This window comes from Oncorhynchus clarkii, chromosome 23 (genome assembly GCF_045791955.1).
Source record: "Oncorhynchus clarkii lewisi isolate Uvic-CL-2024 chromosome 23, UVic_Ocla_1.0, whole genome shotgun sequence".
NCBI lineage: Eukaryota > Metazoa > Chordata > Actinopteri > Salmoniformes > Salmonidae > Oncorhynchus > Oncorhynchus clarkii.
Window position 1 is genome coordinate 890879 of NC_092169.1, and position 27145 is coordinate 918023.

At 42.6% G+C, this 27145-nt stretch overlaps 1 protein-coding gene across 1 annotated transcript in view; it reads left to right on the forward strand.

The window, feature by feature from the left end:
- The first annotated feature begins 21582 nt into the window (after positions 1-21582).
- The window catches only part of LOC139381965 (tyrosine-protein phosphatase non-receptor type 13-like), a 96751-nt gene continuing 91188 nt past the window's right edge, over positions 21583-27145 (forward strand). Inside the window, 2 exon segments of the mRNA XM_071125849.1 lie at positions 21583-21778; positions 24772-24908. Of these exon segments, the coding sequence (XP_070981950.1) occupies positions 24785-24908 (124 nt within the window). The 5' untranslated portion in view covers positions 21583-21778; positions 24772-24784.

A 27145-nucleotide genomic window follows, 5' to 3' on the forward strand; every position in this document is an offset into this window, starting at 1 on the left:
TCATTTGGACTGACCACCGCAATCTGGAGAACATTCGAGCAGCGAGGAGACTGAACCCTCGCCAGGCAAGGTGGGCCATGTTTTTCACCCGCTTTTCTTTCAACCTCTCCTACAGACCAGGTTCCCAGATGCACTGTCCCGGATGTATGATACAGAGGAGTGGTCCGCAGATCCCGCTCCCATTATTCCAGCTTGGCACCAGTGGTGTGGGAGGTGGACGCGGACATCGAACGGGCATCACGTTCAGAGCCCACTCTTACCCAGTGTCCGGTTGGGCGTAAGTATGTTCCGTTCGATGTCCACGATCGTTTGATCTGTTGGGCCCACACTTCACCCTCCTCTGGTCATCCTGGCATCGGCCGGACAGTGCGCTGTCTTGCTGGGAAGTACTGATGGCCCACGTTAGCCAAGGACGTGAGGGTTTATGTGTCCTCCTGTTCGGTGTGCGCACAGTGCAAGACACCTAGACACCTGCCCAGAGGGAAATTACAACCCCTTCCCGTTCCACAGCAACCGTGGTCACACCTCTCGGAGGATATCCTGATGGATCTTCCACCCTCGCGGGGTAACACCACGATCCTAGTCGTCGTGGATCGGTTTTCTAAGTCCTGCCGTCTCCTTCCTTTGCCCGTTCTCCCTACGGCCCTACAGACTGCGGAGGCCCTATTCACCCACGTATTCCGGCACTACGGGGTGCCTGAGGATATAGTTTCTGATCGGGGTTCCCAATTCATGTCTAAAGTCTGGAGGGCGTTTATGGAGCGCCTGGGGTTCTCGGTCAGCCTTACCTCAGGTTTTCACCCCGAGAACAACTGGTAGGTGGAAAGAGTCAACCAGGAGGTGGGTAGGTTTCTGCGGTCTTATTGCCAGGACCGGCCGGGGGAGTGGGTAATGTTTCTCCCCTGGGCAGAGACGGCTCAAAACTCCCTCCGGCACTCCTCCACTAACCTGTCACCTTTTCAGTGTGTGCTAGGTTACCAGCCGGTCCTGGCACCATGGCATCAAAGCCAGATCGAGGCTCCTGCGATGGGATGAATGGTTTCGGCACTCGGAGGAGACATGGGACGCTGCCCATCTGTGTCTGCAAAGGGCCACCAGGCGGCAGAAGATGAGTGCCCACCGCCACCGCAGTGAGGCCCCGGTGTATGCATCAGGGGATCGATCGGGTCTGGCTCTTGACCCAAAACCTGCCCCTTCACCTGCCCTGCCAGAAGCTGGGTCCGCGGTATGTGGGGCCATTCAAAGTCCTGAGGAGACTGAACGAGGTTTGCTATATTAACCCCTCGTTCCATGTGTCTCTCCTCAGGCCGGTGGTGGCTTGTCCTGCGCCTGACTCCTTCGCTATCTTCTAGATAGACTCAGACAACTACTTGAGTAAAACTCAAAGTATTTGGTTTTAAAAATACTTAAGTATCATAAGTAAAAGTAAAAGATTAAATCATTTCAAATTCCTTGTATTAAGCAAACCAGACGGCACAATTGTTAAAATATTTTTTTATTGACAGATAGCTAGGGGCATACTAACACTCAGACATCATTTACAAAGAAGCATTTGTGTTTAGTGAGTCTGCCAGATCAGATGCAGTAGGGATGACCAGGGATTTTCTCATGATAAGTGTGTGAATTGGACAATTTTCCTTTCAAAATGTAACAAGTACTTTTGGTTGTCAGGGAAAATTTACATTATTTTATTTTAGAATGTAGTGAAGTAAAAGTTGCCAGAAATATAAATAGTAAAGTAAAGTACAGATACAGATACCCCAAAAAGTTGCTGCGGGGGGTCCAGAGCTGTTGGCCGGGGTTATGGTAGCCAGGTGGAAAGCGTGGCCAGCCGTAGAGAAATGCTTCTTGAAATTCTCGATTATGGTGGATTTATCAGTGGTGACAGTGTTTCCTAGCCTCAGTGCAGTGGGCAGCTGAGAGGCCGTGCTCTTTTTCTCCATGGACTTTGCAGTGTCACAAAACTTTTTGGAATTAGTGCTGCAGGATGCACATTTCTGTTTGAAAAAGCTAGCCTTTGCTTTCCTAACTGTTGTAACTTTAATGTGTTACAGAGTTAATGTTTGAGTTTATTCTTTGAACTGTATCTAAAGATATTTCTTTAGATTTATTTGCATATGTAATTGTATTGGGTTGTGTTGAATTACGCTTTTTGACTGCAAGTCCCAGAATGCCTTGCGAGAGGAATGAGTGATAACGCGCCAATTATGTGCAGGTGCGAGTGATTGTGGCTGACTTTCCAACAGCATCTTACCTGCATTGCTCTGTACCAAAACAATTGTTGTTAAATGTAACGTAAACAAGTATTCTTACTATAATAAGCTTTCGTATCAAACCCGACGTCCCGAGTCATTACTAAGAAGTTAGTTAATCTAAAATTTGGTGCCGAAACCCGGGAGATGAGCTGCGACGAAGAAGTGGCTGAAATGGCTGAGGAGGAACGTCGGCATGAAGCAGAAAGAATGAGACGAAAGCGGGGTACCATTCGAGGCGCAACAACGCGGATTTTGAATCAGATTGACGTGGAAATATCCCAGTCAAATCCGGATACCGATCACTTGAGTACATTGTTGGAATTGCTATCCGCTAAGGAGGACAGTTTGTTTGAGCTCGATCGTGGAATTGAACAGTTAACGCCATTGGACGGATTGGAGGCAGAGATTGCATGCACGGAGGATTACAAAGAACGCATTATCATGCTGAAGAGCCGTGCACAAAGAGTGATAACGAAGAAACAGGACGTCAATTCACTACCAGCCCGGGTGAGTGACGCTAACTCAAACATATCACAGAGACAATCAGTAAGGCTACCGAAGTTGATTATTGAGAAATTCTATGGAGATGTCAGTATGTGGCAGGAGTTTTGGAGCCAATATGAGACTGCTATTCACAACAATGATTCCCTGTGTAAAAAAGAGAAGTTTACCTATCTGAAAACATATCTCACTGGACCAGCTGCAAAGGCAGTAGCAGGACTGATGTTAACAGACAGTAACTATGATAATGCAATCACTCTACTCAAGAGCAGATTTGGAAGGAAAGATCTTGTGATTAGTGCTCATATGTCAAAGCTGCTGAATCTCACACCTGTGAAGAAATCCTCTGATCTAAATGCATTGAGGCAGCTATATGATGAATGTGAAATTCAGATTAGGAGCCTGGAATCACTGGGTGTAATGTCAGAAACCTATGGAAGCCTACTATTCCCAATCTTACTGCAGATGATTCCAGAGGACATAGCTCTTGACTATAGTCGTCAGAGGGGAGTAGATGATGAATGGAAAGTGTCTGAGATTATCAGTTTCCTACAGAAAGAGGTTCAGAGCAGGGAGAGAGCGCTACAAATGACAAGATCATACAACCAACAGAAAGAGAGCAAACCATGGAACAAGTCATGCTTCTCCAATGAAATGAAAACAAAAAGACCCAACATGCCCTCTGCTGCAGCACTGCATACAACCAGCCAGAAGGAACAACAAACGTGTCTATTTTGTGACAGTGCAGACCACAAATCAGAAAACTGCACTGACTACAATATTGCTACACGCAAAGAGAAACTAAAGAACATGGGAAGATGCTTTGTATGTTTAGGACAGAGACACATAGCAAAATTCTGTAAAGTCAAAGATGTGTCATGTGCAACATGTGGAAGCAGACATCACATTGCGGTTTGTACCAGTAAGAGGAGGGAGGTGCAACCCCCTACTGTTTCTGTAGATGCTGTTGTTTCCTCAGTTATTCCCCATTCAGTGAAGATGAAACCAGATGGACAGAACACTATGTTGCTACAAACGGCAAAGGCATGGGTAGAAGGCCCATCGGGCAGGAAGATAGCTCGTTGCTTACTAGATGGAGGCAGTCAGAGAAGCTTCATACATGAAAACCTTGTGAAGGGCTTGAAGCTACCAGTAATCAGACAAGAGGCACTCACTCTTCACACGTTTGGCTCCTCTGCCCCAGCAACATCCCAACGCAACACAGTGAAAGTCATCTTGGAGAATGTCTGGGACAAACAGCAGAGAATAGAGATAGAGGCAATTGAAACCCCACAAGTGTGCACAGCTGTGATGAAGGTTCCTGGTGAACGGATTCAGTATGAGCTCAGTAAAAGGGGACTGCAGCTCGCAGACTTTCCAGGAGATGACAATGATCCTGAACTCTCTGTCCTGATAGGAGCAGACTACTACTGGCAGATAGTATCAGGCAGAGTGGAGCGACTGACGGAGACGCTAGTTGCTTTAGAGAGCACCTTTGGATGGTCGGTGCAGGGACCCGTGTCCATGTCAAGTGTCGCCGAGGCAACTTGCATGTTCATCCCACTTGATGAAGACACACTAGTCTCCAAGCAATTGCATGCATTCTGGGAGCTTGAGTCTCTGGGTATTCTAAGAGAGAAAACACAGAACCCAGAGGAAACCGAGGCTCTACAAAGGTTTGAGGAAACAACCACCTTCAAAGATGGGCGATACCATGTGGAGTTGCCATGGAAACGAGAAATGTCAGAACTCCAAGACAACTATAGAATCGCCAAGAAACGGTTTGAATGTCTGAAGAAAAGGCTGAAGAAGGATGTGACGTTGTACAGCAGATACAATGAAGTAGTAGAAGACTACTTACAACAAGATATGGCAGAGGACGTGCCCAAGGACAACGCATCAAGTGCAGACAACGTAAAATACTACTTACCTCACCATGCAGTACTCCGAGAAGATAAGGTGACAACAAAACTGAGAGTGGTGTTTGATGCCTCGTCCCATGAAGATGGCTGTCCATCTCTCAATGACTGTCTACTCACAGGACCGAACCTGAATCCGGATCTGCTCAGCGTTCTGATAAAGTTCAGACTACATGAGATCGCATTCATGGCAGACATCAAGAAAGCTTTCCTGCAGATATCCCTAGCAGAGAGAGACAGAGACGCCGTGAGATTTCTATGGCTCACTGGCCCACCAAGAGGAGAAAATGAAGAGGAGCTGCGTGTGCTGAGGATGAAAAGAGTGGTATTTGGAGCTTCCCCAAGTCCGTTTTTGCTGGCAGCTACAATCAGGAAGCACCTGAAACAATATGAAACAGAACAACCAGAAGTTGTAGAGATACTGAGAGAGTCACTCTACGTAGATGACTTCATTGCAAGTTCACGCAATGTTGAAGAGGCTTACCTTGTGACAACAACTGCAAAGCGAATGCTGTCGAATGCAGGCATGGACCTCTGCAAGTGGATGACAAATTCTCCTGAATTGAAAACAAAATGGGAGGAGAGTACGACAACTGACCACCCATTGACGCTAGAAACACAAGGATTAGCGCTGAAGGTTTTAGGTTTAGTATGGAGGCCGGAAACGGATGACTTTGTGTTTGACCTCAGGCCGTTACTGAGCATTCTAAGGCAAAAGGAAAACACAAAGAGAAGTGTTCTGCAGTCGTCTGCACGTATCTTCGACCCTCTTGGTTTCTTAACTCCCTTCACCATCAGGATCAAGTGCATGTTCCAGGAAATGTGGGAGAGGGGACTCAGCTGGGACGAAGAATTACCACCTGATCTGACACGAGAATGGCAACAGTGGTGTTCAGAACTACCCCAGTTACACCAGCTCACCATACCAAGGTGGTACAGAACAGACATGCGGCCACAGAATAACCACACCCTGAAACTACACGTGTTCTGTGATGCAAGTGAAAGGGCTTACAGTGCAGTAGCTTACTTGCAAGGTGAGTCACAAGACAGGGAAACAACAAGTCTAGTCGCATCCAAGTCCAGGGTAGCCCCACTTAAGAAAATGACGCTGCCACGCCTGGAGCTCATGGGAGCTGTGATTGGAGCGAGACTAGCAAACAACTTGATGACCACACTGAAAATGGAAGAAAAACAGATTAACATGTGGACAGACTCGATGATCGTGCTGCATTGGATTTGCAGCTCAGCTCAGAAATGGAAACAGTTTGTTGCGAACAGAGTGACGGAGATCCAGTCCTTGACCAATCCAGAGTCATGGTCACATATTGAAGGGAAAACGAATCCAGCTGACCTCCCTACAAGAGGACAAACTGTTAGAAACTTGACACAGAGCGAGCTATGGTGGAATGGACCCAGAATTCTGACATCACCCAATCAGTCCGAAGAGACTGATGATAACAAGGTTCCGGATGAGGTGAATATAGAACTCAAGTCCAGTTGCCAGGCTACTGTACAACTCGCAGCAAACAGCACAGACAGCACTGAACCTGTGTTGGAGCTTGAAAGGTACAGCAAACTGAAAAGAGTGTTCAGAGTCACCGCCTGGATAAAGAGATTCATAGCCAATGCTCGTACAACCATAAAGATGCAAGGTGAACTGACTGCTGACGAACTGTTCGATGCAGAAAAGTACTGGATTAAGGTAACACAACAACAGAGTTTCGGACAGGAGATCAAACTACTGAAGGCAGGAAAAAGCCTAAACAATGACTGTAAAATCAGAGAACTGAAACCTTTCCTGGACGAACACGAACTACTCAGTGTAGGAGGAAGACTGCAACAGTCCAACTTCACATTCAGAGAGCAGCACCCATGGGTTCTGCCCAATAAGTACAGATACTCAGAAATGCTGATACAGTACCAACATGAGAAGGTGATGCATTCTGGAGCAAGTGACACTCAGCACCCAACGTTACACAAGCGGGAAATGACACGCAGATGGAAGTACAGGCAGAGACTTGTGACCAGTTTCTGGAACAGTTGGCGAAGGGACTACTTGCTGGATCTAAAGTCAGCACACCGCTGTGACACACCACAGCCCACCCCACTGAAAGCGGGTGACGTTGTACTCATTGGAGAAGATAACCTACCCAGACAAACCTGGAAACTAGGAAAGATTGAGGAACTGTTTCCAGGCCGAGATGGCTTAGTTAGATCATGTTCAGTTCGTACTGCTTCGGGGACTTTGTTGAGGAGACCTATTCAGTTGATATACTGCCTAGAGATCTAGATGAACACAATTGTTCATCGGGGGGGGAGGATGTTGTAACTTTAATGTGTTACAGAGTTAATGTTTGAGTTTATTCTTTGAACTGTATCTAAAGATATTTCTTTAGATTTATTTGCATATGTAATTGTATTGGGTTGTGTTGAATTACGCTTTTTGACTGCAAGTCCCAGAATGCCTTGCGAGAGGAATGAGTGATAACGCGCCAATTATGTGCAGGTGCGAGTGATTGTGGCTGACTTTCCAACAGCATCTTACCTGCATTGCTCTGTACCAAAACAATTGTTGTTAAATGTAACGTAAACAAGTATTCTTACTATAATAAGCTTTCGTATCAAACCCGACGTCCCGAGTCATTACTAAGAAGTTAGTTAATCTAAAACTAACTGACTGTGTATATTTGTTTCTGACTTCCCTGAAAAGTTGCATATCGCTGGGACTATTCAAATCTAGTGCAATGCGCCACAGGATGTTTTTGTCCTGGTCAAAGGCAGTCAAGTCTGGAGTGAACCAAGGCTATATCTGTTCTTTGTTCTACGTTTTTTGAAAGGGAAATGCTTATTTAAGATGGTGAGGAAGGCACTTTTGAAGAACAACCAGGAATCCTCTACTGATGGGATGAGATCAATATCCGTCCAGGAAACAAGAAGGAACAGGATGTAGTTATACAACCTAGCCCTGTGGTTGACCATTTGAATTCCTTGCAATAAACCTGGGCCAATGGCCAAATAAAAAGTATCCTATTTCAGTTTCAATGTATAAACAATTTGGACCAATGAGAACTTGCATGTAACTATGAGTCCCCGAACTGAAATTCCTCCCATGTCTCTGACCCCTATTTCCATTCATCGCTAGTACTCTATTGACCTCTCATCCTCTGAGTTGTGTATTTATCTGCAAAATATTCTTGTCACGTCCTAACCTTAGTTCCTTTTTTTATGTCTCTATTTTAGGTTGGTCAGGGCGTGAGTTGGGGTGGGCATTCTATGTTTTGTTCTATGTTTGTATTTCTATGTGTTTGGCCTGGTATGGTTCTTAATCAGATGCAGCTGTCAATCGTTGTCTCTGATTGAGAACCATACTTAGGCAGCCTGGTTTCGCCCTTGAGTTGTGGGTAGTTGTTTTCTGTTGTGTGTCTGTACCAGCCAGAACTGTTTTGGTCGTTCGCTGTGTTATTTTTGTTATGTCTGTGTTCATTAAATAAATATTGACACATACCTCGGTGCACCTTGATCCTCTCCTTCCAACAGCCGTTACAATTCTTCCACTTGCATAGTAGCAATATCAGAAATAGATGAGGTAGTTATATAAATTCAATCAGGTGTAAAATGGCTGACCAGCAGGATAAAAAAAAAAATAGTAGCAGCAAAGTATGGCATGTGTGTTTAGGAGAGAATCATTGGAATCGAGGAACTGCAGATAATGCTTATGACTGGTCCGCCCGAACCACGCATGATCAAGGGAATCTATATTTGGAGAGTGTTTCTGTCCTGCCCTTGACATTGGTGCAGGGCATGTGATGTACATTGCCTCTTCATCGCAAAACTCCCTGATTTTCACAAAAATATACGTTTGTCTAGCTGTGTCCAGTCCAGGTGGTGCTTGTACAGGCAGACCATCTATGGGAGGAAGGATATCAGCGTTGCGCAGGTCCTGAGCGTTCCTTGGCGACAACAACACCAGGCTCCAGAGCATCGAAGCTGTAAAACAGGAAATAACATGAAACAAATTGAAGATATTACAACCTTGCACAACATCAATTCACCTCCCAAGTTTAGATAAGAAGAATAACCTCATACAATTTAATGAAAATAATATTCACCTGAAGTGCTGGTACTGCTTGATCTGTGGCAGCGGCCTGAAGTATGGAGTCAGGTGTTGTTGCCAGCCATAGCTTTCCACCAGCACTGTAACATCCTCCAGTCCAAGCAGCTGTGGGATGTTGACCCATGTCACAGTGCTGTCCTTCACAACACCATCAATCTCAGACAAAGTGTTCACTCTGGTCTTTCTGAAGCACTGCTTGATGAGGCCGAAGAACCAAACTTGATGTGGCCTGTGATCAGGAAGTTGGGGTCTTTTGTTTAGACAGCTAAACAATGAACCCTATCCCAACCCATAGAGTACTAGCAATACCAACTGATTGTCAAAGCTAGCTACAGTTAATCAAATAGGTTCAATGTTAGCTAGCTACTATTAGGCTTTAACTAGCAATGCGAAATTGCATTCTGAGAAGACATCACTAACGTCACACACAGTTCATACACGTAATGTTAGCTAGCTAGCCAGTCATCTAATGTTAGCTAGCCAACAGCAAGCTTTAACTTGGGGTGTTTTGTTTACACATGTAGCTAGCTAACCAGCTAAACAAAGAGCCATAATCCCAATCCATAGAGTACTAGCAATGCAAACCAATTTTCATAGCTAGCTAGTTAGCTAGCTAACATTAGGCTTTAACTAGCAACGCAAAATGGCTTTCTGAGAAAACATCACTAACGTTACACACAGTTCATACATGTAAGTTAATGTTAGCTAGCAAGCCAGCTATCTAACCTCAGTTAATGTTAACTAGCTAACAGCAATCTTTAATCTGGGGTGTTTTGTTAGCTAGCTAGCTAAACAATGAACTATAATCCCAATCCATAGAGTACTAGCAATACAAAGTAATTGTCATAGCTAGCTAAAGTTAACCAAATAGGTTCAATATCAGCTAGCATGCCAGCCATCGAACTTCAGCTAGCTAGCTAACAGCAAGTTTTAATTTGCAATGAAAATAACTTTGACAAAATTAGAAACGTATAATATCTGAAACTGTAGCTAGACTCTTACCCGTAGACATGGATGAAAGCTTCACGATAGACTGCAACCCAGTTAATAAAATAAGACGTTCTGTGTCGTTTCCATTTAGTTTGCACAGACATTCCACTGATTTCAAAACTCGGTCAACTTCTTCCGTGACAACAACACTGTTGATCGTCGTTTCTTCCCCCATCATTGTCATCAGAAAACTCTACATTTATTTTTCAATTAAAATGTTTTTACCTAAATTAGTCCATCACCACTTTTTCCCACTGACCTTAGTCATTTCTGCCCCAAAATGCATTTTGATTTAAAAAAATGACGTTCAAATGGCTCTCCTGTGAAGTCGTGACTTGCAACATACACCTAGTTTCCTGAAGCGGATCACATTTTGTTACGTTACAGCCTTATTCTAAAATTTAGAAAAAAACGTGTTTTTCCTCAATCTACGCACAATACCCATAATGACAAAGCGAAGATAAATTTGCAAAAATGTACAAACCTATTAAAAATTCAAAATAAACTTAAATACCTGTGATAGGAAAATGACAGGACTATGTTGTAATACTGTTTATGCATCAATTAGCTATGATGTGTACTCTCTCATCTGTGTCTGTGGAACTGAGTTGGGCCTCTGGAGCTTGAGCTGACAATTGATTTTAAGCATGCATTCCAATATTTATTCAAATGTGATATTTCCGTTTTACCCGGATATCTCGTGGTCTGACAGACACTGCTCTAGCTCTGCCACCTTTCACCTCAGATACATAAGTGTGACATTGGTGGATTATGATGCACTAATTCAGTGCAAAAAAACGGATAGCTCTAGCTTAAACTGACAGATTTTGATTTTGATGAGATTTTTGTATTTTTGCTGCGCCTTCTTCACCACACTGTCTGTGTGGGTGGACCAATTTAGTTTGTCCGTGATGTGTACGCCAAGGAACTTAAAACTTACTACCCTCTCCACTACTGTCCCATCGATGTCGATACTACCCTCTACTGTTTCCTGAAGTCCACGTCTGCTGTTTCCTGAAGTCCATCATCTCCTTTGTTTTGTTGACGTTGAGTGTGAGGTTATTTTCCTGACACCACACTCCGAGGGCCCTCACCTTCTCCCTGTAGGCCGTCTCGTCGTTGTTGGTAATCAAGCCTACCACTGTAGTGTCGTCTGCAAACTTGATGATTGAGTTGGAGGCGTGCATGGCCACGCAGTCGTGGGTGAACAGGGAGTACAGGAGAGGGCTCAGAACGCACCCTTGTGGGGCCCCAGTGTTGAGGATCAGTGGGGTGGAGATGTTGTTACCTACCCTCACCACCTGGTGGTGGCCCATCAGGAAGTCCAGTACCCAGTTGCACAGGGCGGAGTCGAGACCCAGGGTCTCGAGCTTGATGACGAGTTTGGAGGGTACTATGGTGTTAAATGCTGAGCTGTAGTCGATGAACAGCATTCTCACATAGGTATTTCTCTTGTCCAGATGGGTTAGGGCAGTATGCAGTGTGGTTGCGATTGCGTTGTCTGTGGACCTATTGGGGCAGTAAGCAAATTGGAGTGGGTCTAGGGTGTCAGGTAGGGTGGAGGTGATATGGTCCTTGACTCGTCTCTCAAAGCACTTCATGATGACGGAAGTGAGTGCTACTGGGCGGTAGTCGTTCAGCTCAGTTACTTTAGCTTTCTTGGGAACAGGAACAATGGTGGCCCTCTTGAAGCATGTGGGAACAGCAGACTGGGAGAAGGGCAGACAGGTCTGGAGTGAACCAAGGACTATGTCTATTCCTAGTTCTAAATTTTTTGAGAGGGGCATGCTCATTTAAGATGGTGAGGAAGACACTTTTAGAGAATAGCCAGGCATCATCTACTGACGGGATGAGGTCAATGTCATTCCAGGATACCCCGGCCAGGTCGATTAGAAAGGCCTGCTTGAGGGGTCTACTGGGGACGCCATGTGCGACTGACGTGTTTTCCATTTGCTCCCGTGGTATTCTTAAAGTTTATTTGAATTTTGCAGCAGAACCGTATTTATTTTCAAATATTAATTTGGTATTCCCTTTCCGTAAAACCCAAGACTACTTTGCTTCCGAATGTCAGCATGTCGACCAAACATAAGGCCAAAAGCGTGACTTTGAGAAAACCCGGCCTACAAGACCCGCTCTCATCACTGCCCTCTCCTGAGTCTGAGGGCACGGGGACGCACACTTTACCCGGGGGTGCGGCTTGGCCTGGCGGCGCTGAAATGAACATTCTCGAGGCCATCAAACTACTACGCTCTGAGATAGTTGAAATGAAAACACAGGTGCTTGCTACGATTGAGGCCAGAATACAGGAGGTTTCTGATACTTTCAAAGCAGATTTAACCATCCTGCGAAACGAGACTGTGCCAGCAATCACATTACTCAAAACAACAACTGCGTCACACACTACAACGATTGCAGCACTGGAGACCTCCGCTACTAATGTCTCCGACTTAACTACATCCCTGGAGGCTGAAGTTAAATGCCTAGCTGCGGATTTGAAAAAGGTGAAGGAGAGCTGTGTGAGTTTCGAGGGATTCTCTCGCCGCAATAATCTGAGACTTGTATCGGTCCCAGAGTCAGCGGAAATGCATTGCGCCACGGATTTCATTTCAGGGCTGCTGAAGGATGTTCTTGCCTTAGATGAAAAGCCCCTGATTGATCGAGCCCACCGGTTGCTGCGCCCAAAGCCCCGGGATGGGGAGAGGCCCCGTGACATAATTCTTCGAGTGCACTTTTTTCATGAGAAGATGGAGATCCTCCGACGAGCCCGCAATACCACTCTGAGCTTTCAAGGACAGAGCTTCTCCATCTACCACGACTACTCCCCCACTGTTTTCAGGCAGCTCGCAGCTTTCGGACAGGCCAAACGGGACCATCCAAGTGTGAAGTATGGACTGCGATTCCCGGCCCGTTTATGGATATCTCATGAGGGTAAAGACTGCACATTTGAATCTCCGGATGAGGCTATGGCTCACATTCAACGTCACATCAAGAAGTCTTGAACATGCACAGTTCAGCAACTGTTGCTTGCGAACTGTGTATAGTAAGTAACCCACCTGTGGTACAATTATGTTTAGATATAACAGGCTAGTCTTGTATAGTTGGCGAAACTATTCAGGCTTATTTGATGTGATCTAATGTTTTGATCATCTAGTGTGCGTGCCTTACAAGCATTCAGTCATTTTAATTTAATTGTATTAAGGTTTTACTTAACTCCTGTGTTTCTAGGCTGTCTCGCTCACCTATTTAGTTTGTTTACACAGTGTCTCAGTGACTCAAAATATTTTTGGTTATTTGTTTACTGCATCCGTTTGCATTGACCCAGTAAATAGTAAATGTCTCGCGAGGCTACACGGTTTTTGGGGTCTCACTTTAATTTTAAAAGTTTTGAGCCGTCATTTATGCCCAACAAACGTTCAATGTTGCGCACACGTAGTTTTTTGGTATTGGCTGTAAGCTGTCTCAGCGTCAACTAGACTACTATTATAATTACTATTATTTTTGATTGTCTTACTACGATTTCCTTACTTCAAATTAGATTTTTGGCTGAGAGCCTTTATACATTTTATATATTTTCTCTCTCAATGCCTGTTATAAAACTGTGAATATAATTATATACATCTTCAAGTGGTGCTTTTGTCATTCCGTTTGCACAAGGGATTCGCCTTTTGTTTATTTGAAAAAAATACATACAAACCTTTCTTTTTGCTGCTTGATCCACTAACAAATGCGACTTTAAAGAGCGGGACTGTGGGTTTAGGTTTAAGACCGCACTCTCACAGACATACTGTGCGAAGAGAACATGTTCTATTTAGGCTTGTACCTCGTTTGGGGAGGTATTGTCTGGGATGGGGGGAGGTATTGTCTGGGATGGGGGGAGGGGGTGGGTTGAAATGTTCAATTCTAATGTTGTCATTCTGTCTTTTTAGTTTTTTTTTCTGTACTTTTTCCAAACATTTACCACCGTACATTATTACTCTGAGACAAGTTATTCTTGGGGTTTTGGGCACTCATTGCTTTTCCATTCTATGCTCTGATGACAGGGTTGAATAACGGGAATCCCCAGAGGGGCCGAAATAATGCGATCAAGTACATTTCATGGAACACCAAAGGGGTTAATAACCCGGTGAAGCGTAAGAGGGTGTTGACACACTTAAAGGGTTTGAATGCAAATATTGCATTTCTACAAGAGACTCACTTGAGGACTGGTGAGCATTTTAGGATGCGTAAGGACTGGGTTGGTCAAGTGTTCCTCTCGAAATTTCATAGTAAATCAAGAGGTGCTGCTATTCTGGTTGATTAAGCTACTCCCTTTGTAGCTTCTGAGGTTATTGCTGATCCTAAGGGACAATACGTCATAGTAACCGGTGAACTGTTTTCTACCCCTCTTGTTTTGACTAGTGTTTATGCTCCCAATTGGGATGACACAAGTTTCATTTCTTCCTTTCTGTCTGCTATTCCCAATTTAGATTCTCATTTGTTGATTTTAGGGGGGGATTTCAACTGTAAAATGTCCCCAGTTCTTGACAAGTCCTCACAAACAAATACAGGCCCATCTAAATGTGCCCTACTTATTCAATCCTTTCTTCAGAAATATGCTATGTTTGAGGCCTGGCGTTTCCTACATCCTACAGATAGACAGTATTCCTTTTATTCTCATGTTCATCAAACATACTCCCGGATTGATTACTTATTTTTGGACAAAAAACTTCTGCCTAACCTTCGGCAGTGTACTTACGAGAGTATTGTTATCTCTGACCATTCACCATTAGTGAACAATTGAAATCAATATACTGTATATATATTTACTCACAGTGTGTTGTTTTGATCGCTGGTGAAAAGTTTGTTTCTTTTGTAGAATTGCCCGTCTCTCTCTCTCTCTCTCTCTCTCTCTCTCTCTCTCTCTCTCTCTCTCTCTCTCTCTCTCTCTCTCTCTCTCTCTCTCTCTCTCTCTCTCTCTCTCTCTCTCTCTCTCTGTTGTGGTTAGAGTGAATTGTTGAGTGACATTCCTTAATTCGTTATAGAATGGATGTTTCGCCGGTTGTCGTTCTTCGTGTTCAATGATACCGAATTCCTAGCTGCAGACTAGTTATTAATATCAAAGACTTGTTCTTATTCTGTCGGTATCGATAGTCTAAGAGTTTAACCACGTGGTATGGGTAAAAGATTCAGCAATGGTCTGCAACCTTCGTCCTCTCCTAATGGAGAAAAACATGGTCTGGTGATAATTTCTCAAAGTTGGGTTTTATTCGGAATTGCAGAAAAGGGGCTGTCCCAGGATGCCTGACCCTAACTGGGCTCAGGGGCGGTCCTCTGATTTAGTTCAAATCAAAAGGGAATTGGATTTTCCTTCATTAAACAGTCCAAAATCATATTACACAATTTTATAAACAGTATCATACTCACTCATTCATCTTATACAACAATTTGATGTATACCTCATATCTGAGGCTATTATATAAACAGCGTTATGGTAATGTGGCCACACCGTCTCCCATGAGCTTCCCCAAGTTATAACAAACGGACCAGTTCGTAACTGGATTCCTCACAGATCGTTTATACTTTCTCCGGAACATGAAATGTGTTCGTACCTCAAGTTCTATGAGGTGGAAGAAATTCCTTTGCTCTCTATGAAAATGTATTCTGCCTCTTATACTGTGTGGCCATGTGGCAGGGTCTTCTCCTCGGGAATTTACGACCTCTCTCTGACCACAGCAGCCTAGTTGAAGGAGGAAAGGGGGGGGCAGGGAGATGGGGATGGGGCTTGCTGTACCCAAAGAGGGCAACGTCATGACAAAGCTCTAACCAATAGTGCAGAGAAAAAAAGTATGTGTGTGTGTGTAGGTAAGGATAGAAATATAACAACAGTAAAAAGACATTTGAAAATAAGAGTAGCAAGGCTATACACAGACACTGGTTGGTCGGCCCAATTGAGGTAGTATGTACATGAATGTATAGTTAAAGTGACTATGCATATATGATAAACAGAGAGTAGCAGCAACGTAAAAAGAGGGGTTGGGAGGAGGAACACAATGCAAATAGTCCAGGTAACCATTTGGTTACCTGTTCAGGAGTCTTATGACTTGGGGGTAAAAACTGTTGAGAAGCATTTTTGTCCTAGACTTGGCACCCCGGTACCGCTTGCCATGCGGTAGTAGAGAGAACAGTCTATGACTGGGGTGGCTGGGGTCTTTGACAATTTTTAGGGCCTTCCCCTGACACTGCCTGGTGTAGAGGTCCTGGATGGCAGGCAGCTTTGCCTCAGTGATGTACTGGGCCATACCCACTACCCTCTGAAGTACCTTGCGGTCAGAGGCAGAGCAATTGTCTTACCAGGCAGTGATGCAACCGGTCAGGATGCCCTCGATGTTGCAGCTGTAGAACCTTTTGAGGAGCTCAGGACCCATGCCAAATCTTTTTAGTTTCCTGAGGGGGAATAAGCTTTTTCGTGCCCTCCTCACGACTGTCTTGGTGTGTTTGGATCATTCTAGTTTGTTGTTGATGTGGACACCAAGGAATTTGAAGCTCTCAACCTGCTCCACTACAGCCCTGTCGATCAGAATGGGGACATGCTCGGTGCTCCTTTTCCTGTAGTCCACAACCATCTCCTTAGTCTTGGTTACGTTGAGGGATAGGCTGTTATTCTGGCACCACCCGGCCAGGTCTCTGACCAACTCCATATAGGCTGTCTCGTCGTTGTCGGTGATCAGGCCTACCACTGTTGTGTCGTCAGCAAACTTAATGATGGTGTTGGAGTAGTGCCTGGCCATGCAGTCGTGGATGAACAGGGAGTACAGGAGGGGACTGAGCACGCACCCCTGGGGAGCTCCAGTGTTGAGGATCAGCGTGGCAGATGTGTTGCTACCTACCCTCACCACCTGGGGGCAGCCCATCAGGAAGTCCATGATCCAGTTGCAGAGGGAGGTGTTTAGTCCCAGGTTCCTTAGGTTAGTGATGAGCTATTATTCAGTAATAGATCTAAACGAAGTTTAGCAATGAGCAAGTGATTTGTCCCAAAAGCCTATTGCTAGTTATCCATTCTAAAACTGACTGGAGCTCTATGTTAAGTTTCTCTGTTATTTATTTTACTGTTGAAACCGATGTGTACAGTATACTGTTAAGTTGTCAGCGTACATAGACACACATGCTTTATTCAAGGTCAATGGAAGGTAATTTGTAAAAACAGAAAACAATAATGGCCCTGGCCGGCTGCTTTGCAGTACACCACACTCAACTGAATTTGCACGAGACATGCTTCCATGAACAAAAACCCTTTGTTTTTTATTTGATAGGTATCTCTCAATGCATAATAAGGCAGAGGAGGAAAATCCATAACATGTTCAACATTGGATAAGATCAATGACATCAAAAGCTGCACTTAAGTCTAACACAACATAATAACTTTAACCTATAATCAGTCATTCGTTTCAGTGCCGAGCATGTTGTGACTGCCCCCTTCCCTATAAGCATGCTGAAAGTCTGTAGTTAATTTGTCAGCTGTTTGAACCTTTAAAGAGTACTCTACTACTCTTGGGTGGCGGAATGACCTTTGCCACCCCCCATGTCTGAGGGCTCACACTGTCTTCTAGGCTTAAATTGAGATGTGGCAAAATGGAGCCACAATGTATTCTGCTACCAACCGCAGCAATTTACCATCCAGGATGTTATGAACAAGCCTTCTGCCTCAATGAAAGATGGAACCGAGTTTGCGTTCTTGCCTAGAATATCATTTAAAGTACTCCGGAGCTTTTTACTATCATTCTTCATATCATTTATCTTGGTTCCATAGTATAGTTTCTTCTTCTTTTTAGTTTAATTATGTGAATTTTCAATTTACTATATGTTTGCCTACTATATGTCTGCTGTGTTGTCAGAATTATTTTTTTATTCCCTTTGCCTCATCCCTCTCAGCCATACATTTTTTTAATTCATCATCTATCCATGGGGATTTGGTAGTTCTAACAGTCAGTTTCATGATGGGCCTATCATGCCTATCAGTAACCGAAAGAAGCAGTTTCTTAAATGCTTCAAGTGCAGCGTCCGGATGTTCCTCATTACACACATCAGACCAACAAATATTTTTCACATCTTCGACATAGGAATCATTACAAAACCTCCTGTATGATTGTTTATACACATTTGTGGTGGGAACTGGAACAAACTGTCACACACATTGATCCAGAGCATCCAAAACATGCTCAATTGGTGATATGTTTGGTGAGTATTCAGGCCAAGGAAGAACTGGGAAATGTTGAGCTTCCAGGAATTGTAAACATCAGGATCTCATCATGGTTTCTCTGTGCATTCAAATTGCCATCGTTAAAATGCAATTGTCCGTAGCTTATGCCTGCCTATACCATATCCCCACCGCCACCATGGGGCACTCTGTTCACAACATTGACATCAGTAAACCACTCGCCCACACGACGCCATACACGTGGTTGTGAGGCCGATTGGACGTACTGGCGAATTCTCTAAAAGGACGTCTGAGGTGGCTTATGGTATAGAAATTAACATTAAACTCTATGGCAACAGCTCTGGTGGACATTCATGCAGTCCACATGCCAATTGCACTCTTCCTCAAAACTTGTGTAGTGTGATAAAACTGCACAAAATGTCAACACATTTTTGCCCAGAATGTGAGATAAATAAGCTATTTGTGTGTGTTTAAAACTTCTTAGGGATAGGGGGCAGTATTCGGAAGTTCAGATGACTGACGTGCCCAAAGTAAACTGCCTGTTACTCAGGCCCAGAAGCTATGCATATAAAGGATATGCATATAATTGGTATAATTGTATAGAAAACACTCTGATGTTTCTAAAACTGTTAAAATAATGTATGTGAGTATAACAGAACTGATATGGCAGGTGAAAACTCGAGGAGAATTCATCCTGAATTGTATTTTTTGAATGGGAATTTCAAAGGAAATCCTCCCAGATTGCAGTTCCTATGGCTTCCACTAGATGTCAACAGTCCTTAGAAAGGGTTTCAGGCATGTTTTTTGAAAAATTAGCTAGAATTAGTTGTTTTTCAAGGTGGCTCTCATTTTGACTGTAGTCTTGTGGCGAGCATGGATGAGGGCGTGCACTTCGTTATTTATCTCCGGTATTGAACACACTATTCTCCGTCTTAAATGTTATATTTTATTGACATATTAGGGTACCTGAGGATCGATTAGAAATGTTGTTTGACTTGTTTGGATGAAGTTTATTGGTAACTTTTTGGATTCCTTTGTATGCATTTTGAACGAGTGGAACAGGTGGATTACTGAGTCAAGCGTGCCAACTAAACTGACTTTTTGGGGATATAAAGAAGGACTTTAGAACAAAAATAGTATTTGTTGTGTAGCTGGGACCCTTGAGATTTGCAAACAGAGGAAGATCTTCAAAGGCAAGTGATTTATTTTATCGCTATTTCTGACTTTTGTGAAGCCTCTGCTGGTTTGGAACTGTTTTTAATGCTTTTATATAATCGCATGGTATGCTTTCGCCGTAAAGCCTTTTTGAAATCTGACAAAGCGGCTGCATTAACAAGAAGTTAAGCATTTAAATGATGTATGACACTTGTATTTTCATAGAGTGAGTTTAATATAGAGAGTGTTTAACCTCTCTGATCTACCCATCCCGGATCCGGTATCGTGAATACAGACTCAAGCTCATTACCATTACGCAACGTTAACTATTCATGAAAATCGCAAATGAAATGAAATAAATATGCTAGCTCTCAAGCTTAGCCTTTTGTTAACAACACTGTCATCTCAGATTTTCTAAATATGCTTCTCAACCATAGGAAAACAATCATTTGTGTAACAGTAGCTATCTAGCGTAGCATTTAGCGTTAGCATTATCGTTAGCATTTAGCATGCAACACTTTCACAAAAACCAGAAAAGCATTCAAATAAAATCATTTACCTTTGAAGAACTTCAGATGTTTTCAATGAGGAGACTCTGTTAGATAGCAAATGTTCAGTTTTTCCTGAAAGATTATTTGTTTAGGAGAAAACGCTCCGTTTGGTGCGTCACGTTTGGCTACCAAAAAAACCTGTATCCAGGAGTGTATTTATCCCGGCAAGCTCATTAGCATAACGCAACGTTAACTATTCATGAAAATCGCAAATTAAATGAAATAAATATGCTAGCTCTCAAGCTTAGCCTTTTGTTAACAACACTGTCATCTCAGATTTTCTAAATATGCTTCTCAACCATAGGAACACAATCATTTGTGTAACAGTAGCTAGCTAGCGTAGCATTTAGCGTTAGCATTATCGTTAGCATTTAGCAGGCAACACTTTCACAAAAACCAGAAAAGCATTCAAATAATCATTTACCTTTGAAGAACTTCAGATGTTTTCAATGAGGAGACTCTGTTAGATAGCAAATGTTCCGTTTTTCCTGAAACATTATTTGTTTAGGAGAAATCGCTCCGTTTGGTTCGTGACGTTTGGCTACCAAAAAAAAACGAAAATCCAGTCATCAATTACGCCAAACTTTTTTCCAAATTAACTCCATAATATCGACTGAAACATGGCAAACGTTGTTTAGAACCAATCCTCAGGGTGTTTTTCACATATCTCTTCGATGATATATCCTTCGTGGAAGTGTGCGTTTCGTTCTGAATCCCAGGACAAAATGACCGCAACTGGAGATTACGCACGAATTTAGATAAAGGCCACCGGGCGGACCCCTGGAAAATGTAGTCTCTTATGGCCAATCTTCCAATGATATGCCTACAAATACGTCACAATGCTGCAGACATCTTGAAGAAACCACAGAAAGCACATGGTCGTTCCTGCTGCATTCACAGCCATATAAGGAGACATTTGAAAACAGAGCTTCAGAGATTCTGCTCATTTCCTGTTAGACGTTTCATCTTGGTTTCGCCTGTAGAATGAGTTCTGTGGCACTCACAGATAAAATCTTTGCAGTTTTGGAAATGTTAGACTGTGTTCTTTCCAAAGCTGTCAATTCTATGCATTGTCGAGCATCTTTTCGTGACAAAATATTGCGCTTAAAACGGGCACGTTTTTTTTATCCAATAATGAAATAGCGCCCCTATAGGCTTAACAGGTTTTAATATTACAATTTTTGTATTTTTAATTTTTGTATTTTGTATTTTGAACCTCCCAAAGAAGTTTTAACATTTCTGGATTTTTTTTATTTCAGATCATGAAACATGGGACCAACACTTACATGTTGCATTCATATTTTTGTTCAGTGTAGTTTAGAGCAATGATGCCCGGACACCTCCTTCTTGTGGTTTTGTTTGAAAAAATATCAGTCAGTTAACATGACCTTTATGAATTATGAAGCCTTTATGTACTTGTTTTGATTACATACACTTTTCAAAATTCACATAAGGTTATCTCATTGGACAAAACATATAAGATCTCCTAAGCGTGTTTACCACAGACCTCGGCATTTATATAAAAAAATATATACAAAACCCCATTCATTTCCTCATAGGCTTTGGCCAACGGAGTAAGTGCCTATTAAAAGCCATTAGGTTACTTCTAGTGCTTTCTACAGCTACTACTGTCATGCGGCTTTGATGGAACAGGTCCTGTATTTTCTAGCGCTGGTTCTGGGGGTCAGACATATTAAGTTAATGGGGACTGTGAACACAGATCTTCCCTGCTCGGTATTGGCGGTCGCGCCTCTGACCTGATGCCTGTCAAACTGCGCATGTGTAATCCAATTGACTTCTTAGTGCCAGGGCGGGCTAATAATAGTGGCAATTTACAGGAAGAAACCAAACGTTTTGAAACACCGTAACATTTCAAGGATCTGGTAATGGAAGAAATGGATTTGGCTGTTTTGAGTTGAGGCACTGGCATGGAGTACAGTTTGGTTACAGTCTTGCGTTGCTTGATGGACTGTAGCTCCTAGTTACAGAGAGGACGAGAAAACTACATGCAATGATCACAAGGATTATATTGGAGCAGTGTTGAAGACGCTAAGGATATTACTGAAGGTTCGAGTTCTTCACATATCGATTGTGACCAGGTAAAATGAAGCCCACATAAACAGAATGTTCTTCTTTCTATCTATTTAAACCGGGAAGTGTCATTTAGTATATCACCTGCTAATAAAATGAGATAATTGGATAGTTAGGAGCTGTTCTGTATCCTGTTGTAAACCCACTGTATCACTTTTGGTGTTACAAGTAGGCCTAAACATACAAGTAGGCCTAAACATTATAGACCATACAGTATATTGCCATATCCATGTTGGCTTCATGCCAAACAAAATACAAAAAGGTAGGCTTAAAGTTTATGGGCTTATATAGGCTACTCAACAACTGCATACTTACTTCCAGTCTTTGCCTTTGTAGGTTGTTCTTTGGTAGATACTCAGCCTAAAGTGTTGAAAGTATGAATGAAAGTACATTTCTGAGTCTGACAGTGATTTGTAAACATATCATGGGCAAACTCCAACACAGACACACACACACACACACACACACAGTTCCCAGACTCACTCTCTACAATAGATATCCCTCTCAATGTCTGAAACAAATATTTAAAATATAATTCAAAGTATGTCTTTGTCATTCACGTGACAAGAGGTACAGTTAGTGTCAGACCACGACAGTACAGTGATTTCACACGGCAGCTTTTGCTTTATGTCATTGGTTGTCATGATATGCGGGATTGTTGTCATGTGGCACATTTAAAGGGATACATCACCAAGCCTACTGTAAATGACTGGGAGCCACTGATTGTCTGATGTGTTGTGTGTTGTGGTGTAAATTCAAAGAAACAATGGAGAGTTATATTTTTGTTAAGTTTTTGTTTAGGCAGCATCCCTCCCTGCAGAACATTTTTGAACAGACACTTATCAGACAAGCTCAGAAATGATTTCAGACCCCTTCCATGTACTTCACCCCGAGTATCAGCTTCTCCCCTCAGGAAGACGCTATAGGGTACCAATATGTGTGTATGCTGAACATGCATAAGCACTGCTTTATGTCAAATACCTAAACAGCGTAGTTGAGCTGTGTTAATACACCACTGGCATAATGTGTAAGGGCAGTGTGCAATAAGCATTATGTATGTGGTTGTACGAGACATGTACAATATGTATGACATGGGTAATGTGTGTATTATGTTGAGTGTGTAATGTACAGTGTTTATTTTGGATACAGTCAGTAGTACTATATACAAAGTAGTCCTATCCTATTCTCTAATCTACTATTCTATTACATGTGCTACTATTCTACCAAGTTTATAAGGGGGCCTTCCCCTTCCTGGCTGATAGGGTTCTTACTTCCTGATTAGGGCTTTTCCCATTTATCTTTAAGGATTTTCTAGAATAGAGTGGGCTGCACCTGAGAGGTTGCTGTCCACTGCTTTGTGGTGCTGAACTTCAAAATTATGATTATCCCGCTGTTAGCCCAAACTATTATTGTGTAGCCCAACTGTATATATTTGTAATATTGACAATTACAACAATACTGAATGAACAATGAACACTTATTTTAACTTAATATAATACATACTAGTAACTGAAAGGTTGCAAGATAAAATCCACGAGCTGACAAGGTAAAAATCTGTCGTTCTGCCCCTGAACAAGGCAGTTAACCCACTGTTCCTAGGCCGTCAAAGAAAATAAGAATTTGTTCTTCACTGACTTGCCTAGTTAAATAAAGGTAAAATAAAAAATAAAAAAAATTGCCATTCTAATCTCAGGAGTTGATAGGCTTGAAGTCATAAACAGCGCTGTGATCAAGCATTGCTAAGAGCTGCTGGCAAATAAAGTAAAGTATGAATGAATGCTTACGAGCCTGCTGCTGCCTACCACCGCTCTATCAAATCATAAACTTAATTATAATATAATAAACACAGAAATACGAGCCTTTGGTCATTAATATGGTCAAATCTGGAAACTATCATTTCGAGAATAAAACTTTTATTCTGTCAGTGAAATAAGGAATTGTTACGTATTTTATCAAACGGGTGACCAGACCGGACACGTCGCATGCGCGAGCGTCGCAAAATAAATGTAGAAATCCATGTTATTCAATTATTGCACCCATACTGCTCGCATGCGCCAACGAGCATCTGCGTTGCCAAAGGCTAAAATAGAAGTCATTCCTATTTCTGACGCAGATCGCTCTGCAAGTAATGCTTCTCCCATCTCCTCATTGGTTTATAGAAGCAGGTACCCACGTGCCATCTCCTCATTGGTTATACCCATGTGGGTGACTGAAAGACGAACTGTTTTGCCGGTAATACAATGAAAGTTTAGATGAGATCACCATATAAGTTAAACGATGATAAAGCCTGGAAGGAGGAGAGATGACTAGAAACGATTCGGTTGGCCGTTTTATGTGTGGATTAATTGTCGGAGTAGAGGACCTTGTGCATTTCAGGTAAAATAACAACTCAATGTTTATATCCCAGGACAAATTAGCTAGCAACAGCAAGCTAACTAAATAGGACAAATTAGCTAGCAACTGCAAGCTAACTAGCTAAATTACCATACATGTTTAATGCTTTGAGACCTGTCCCCAAATTAATGTCATTGGTTCAGAGTTTGTTTTGATATTTGAACCTGTGTGTCGTGATCGCGTTTGGTGTAGGGGGACAAAATACATTTACGCACGATAGCACACGATGGCGCACGAGGCAGCCAGTTTGGGTTCCGTGTTAGTCTAAATATTGCTGTTACATTGCACAACTTTCAATGTTACGTCATAATTATGGTAAATTCTGGAAAATTTGTTTGCAACAAGCCAGGCGGCCCAAACTGTTGCATATACCCTGACTCTGCATGCAATGAACACAAGAGAAGTGACACAATTTCCCTAAATATGCAGGTTTAAAATACTTCCATGTATTGATTTTAAGAAAGGCAAAAGATGTTTATGGTTAGGTACATTTGTGCAACGATAGTGCTTTTTTTCGCGAATGCGCCTTTGTTAAATCATCACCGTTTGGCGAAGTAGGCTGTGATTTGATGATAAATTAAAAGTTGATAAATGTCTCATTTTCCAGGTGTGTGAGCAGGATGAGCAGAACATTTGTGACGCTAGCAGAGGTGTTGGAGACTCGAGGAGGTCCCCTTCTGGAGGATGAAGTGTGGTCCCTCCTCCTGGGCACCACAGAATCCCTGGTTGATGTCTCATACAAAGGTGCAATAATACGACTGATGTGCTAACTCACTACTATTAAACACTAAATAATACTAATACTCCTCCTGGGAACCCTTACTGAAAAACCACATGATTTTGCATTAAGATCACATGTGATCACAGAAAAAAAAATTGGAACACTTACGTGATCACACCAGTGGTGTTTCGCAGGTCCCCCCCACAAGGTCAGATTAAGGGTTGCTGTTGGATCCTTGAAATAAGGGACAATCTCAAATATTTGTATTCATATTAATATAATTTGAAATATATATATTTTTTGATGGACCAAAGTATCAGCTATCGCACCATGTAAAGCAGGGGTGTCAAAGTCAAATGGACGGAGGGCCAAATAAAAAAATCAGCTACAAGACGAGGGCCGGACTGTTCGAATGTTCATTGAAAAATTTTTAAATGACGCATATAGTCTAGTGAACCTAATTGAACCTACTGAAAACCTAACAAATATATTACAATATGATCAGATAAATAAAGCAATATTTTCTTATGGCTCTGTCAGTAATCTTTAATTTTCAACAGACACAAAAGACAAATTTCCTTTATATAAATATCCCCATAACATGAACATTAAATGAAAGAAACCGGTATTCAAGGCACCATCAGTAGACTATATTTTCTATTTTAGCAAAAGTGGGCTAAATTTACTTCAAAGAAAAAACAATAATAGCAATTATCTATCATCCACTCAACTGAAATATTTTTAAAATATAATTGGATTGAAATACAAAAAAATAAAGTGCAAAAATCTATTAATCAAAAACAACACTTTGTTTAAGGAGAAGTAACATGCAGTGAAAACAAATATTAAATTTTAACTTTTAAACTTGAACTGAGTAAAAACTCTAAATATGTGATTGCACAGTAATGTTCACTTGTTTGAGGTTGAGGGTGATACTTGGTGGTGTCCCATCTTTTCCACAAGTTCATCAATGTTCGGGGTAAGGCTCTGAGCTGAAGAAATCCTCAGAATTGAGTGGAGGTGTTCAGCAGTAAGTCGACTTCTGTGTGATGTTTTGTTCAGGTTCATCAAAGAAAACAGTTGTTCACACAGGTATGTGCTGCCAAACATAGACAACGTTTGAGCAGCCTGGATGCGCAGCTGGGGCATTGTGCCGGGGAGGAAACGGGCGAACTCCGCAGCACCCACTGCCGCATATTTTGCCCTCAGTGCATCATTGCATTGGAGGTCAATCAACTCCATTTGGAGGTTTGGTGGTGAGCTTTCCACGTCAACAGCAAATGGGTTACCGAGCAGTTCCAACCTGCTTTTTTGTGCTTCAAAGTCAGCAAATCGGCGTCGAAAGTCAGCGGCAAGCATACCTATTTTATCAGCCAACTGTGTGCTCGGGAACGCACTGGTAGAGAGCTTCTCTTTCATGGTCTGGCAGCTGGGAAAGTGGCTCAAATTTTCTTTCCGCATCTGCGTCTCCCACAGAGTCAGTTTGGTTTTAAATGCCTTCACTGTACTGTACATATCAGAGATGACACGATCCCGACCCTGCAGCTGCAAGTTTATTGCATTCAGATGACTCGTAATGTCACACAGAAAAGCCATTTCACACAGAAACATTTCGTCTCGGAGTTGTGTTGTATCTTTCCCTTTGCTGTCCAAGAACAGACAAATCTCCTCACGAAGCTCGAAACATCTTTGAAGCACCTTTCCCTGGCTTAGCCATCGCACCTCTGTGTGATAAGGCAAATCACCATGCTCCGTTTCTAACTCCGTCAGAAATGCCTTGAACTGGCGGTGATTCAAACCTTTGGCTCTGATAAAGTTAACTGTGCGCGTGATGATGCTCATTACATGCTCCATTTTCAAGGCTTTACCGCACAACGCTTCCTGGTGTATGATACAATGATAAGCTGTCAGCTCACCTGTCGCGTTTTCCTCTTGCATCTTTTCCCGTATCTTCGCCACCAGTCCGCTCCTGTGTCCACACATCGCAGGTGCTCCGTCGGTTGTCAAACCCACGAGTTTTTCCCAAGGCAGCTCCATCTCATTTACACATCTTGACACCTCTTCATACAAATCATGCCCAGTAGTTGTGCCATGCATAGGACGTAAAGCCAAAAACTCCTCTGTCACGCTTAGGTTGGAGTCCACTCCGCGGATGAAAATTGACAACTGGGCAATGTCAGAAATGTCGGTGCTCTCATCCACAGCCAAGGAATATGCAATAAAATCTTTTCCCTTTTTCACAAGCTGCTCTTTTAGATTG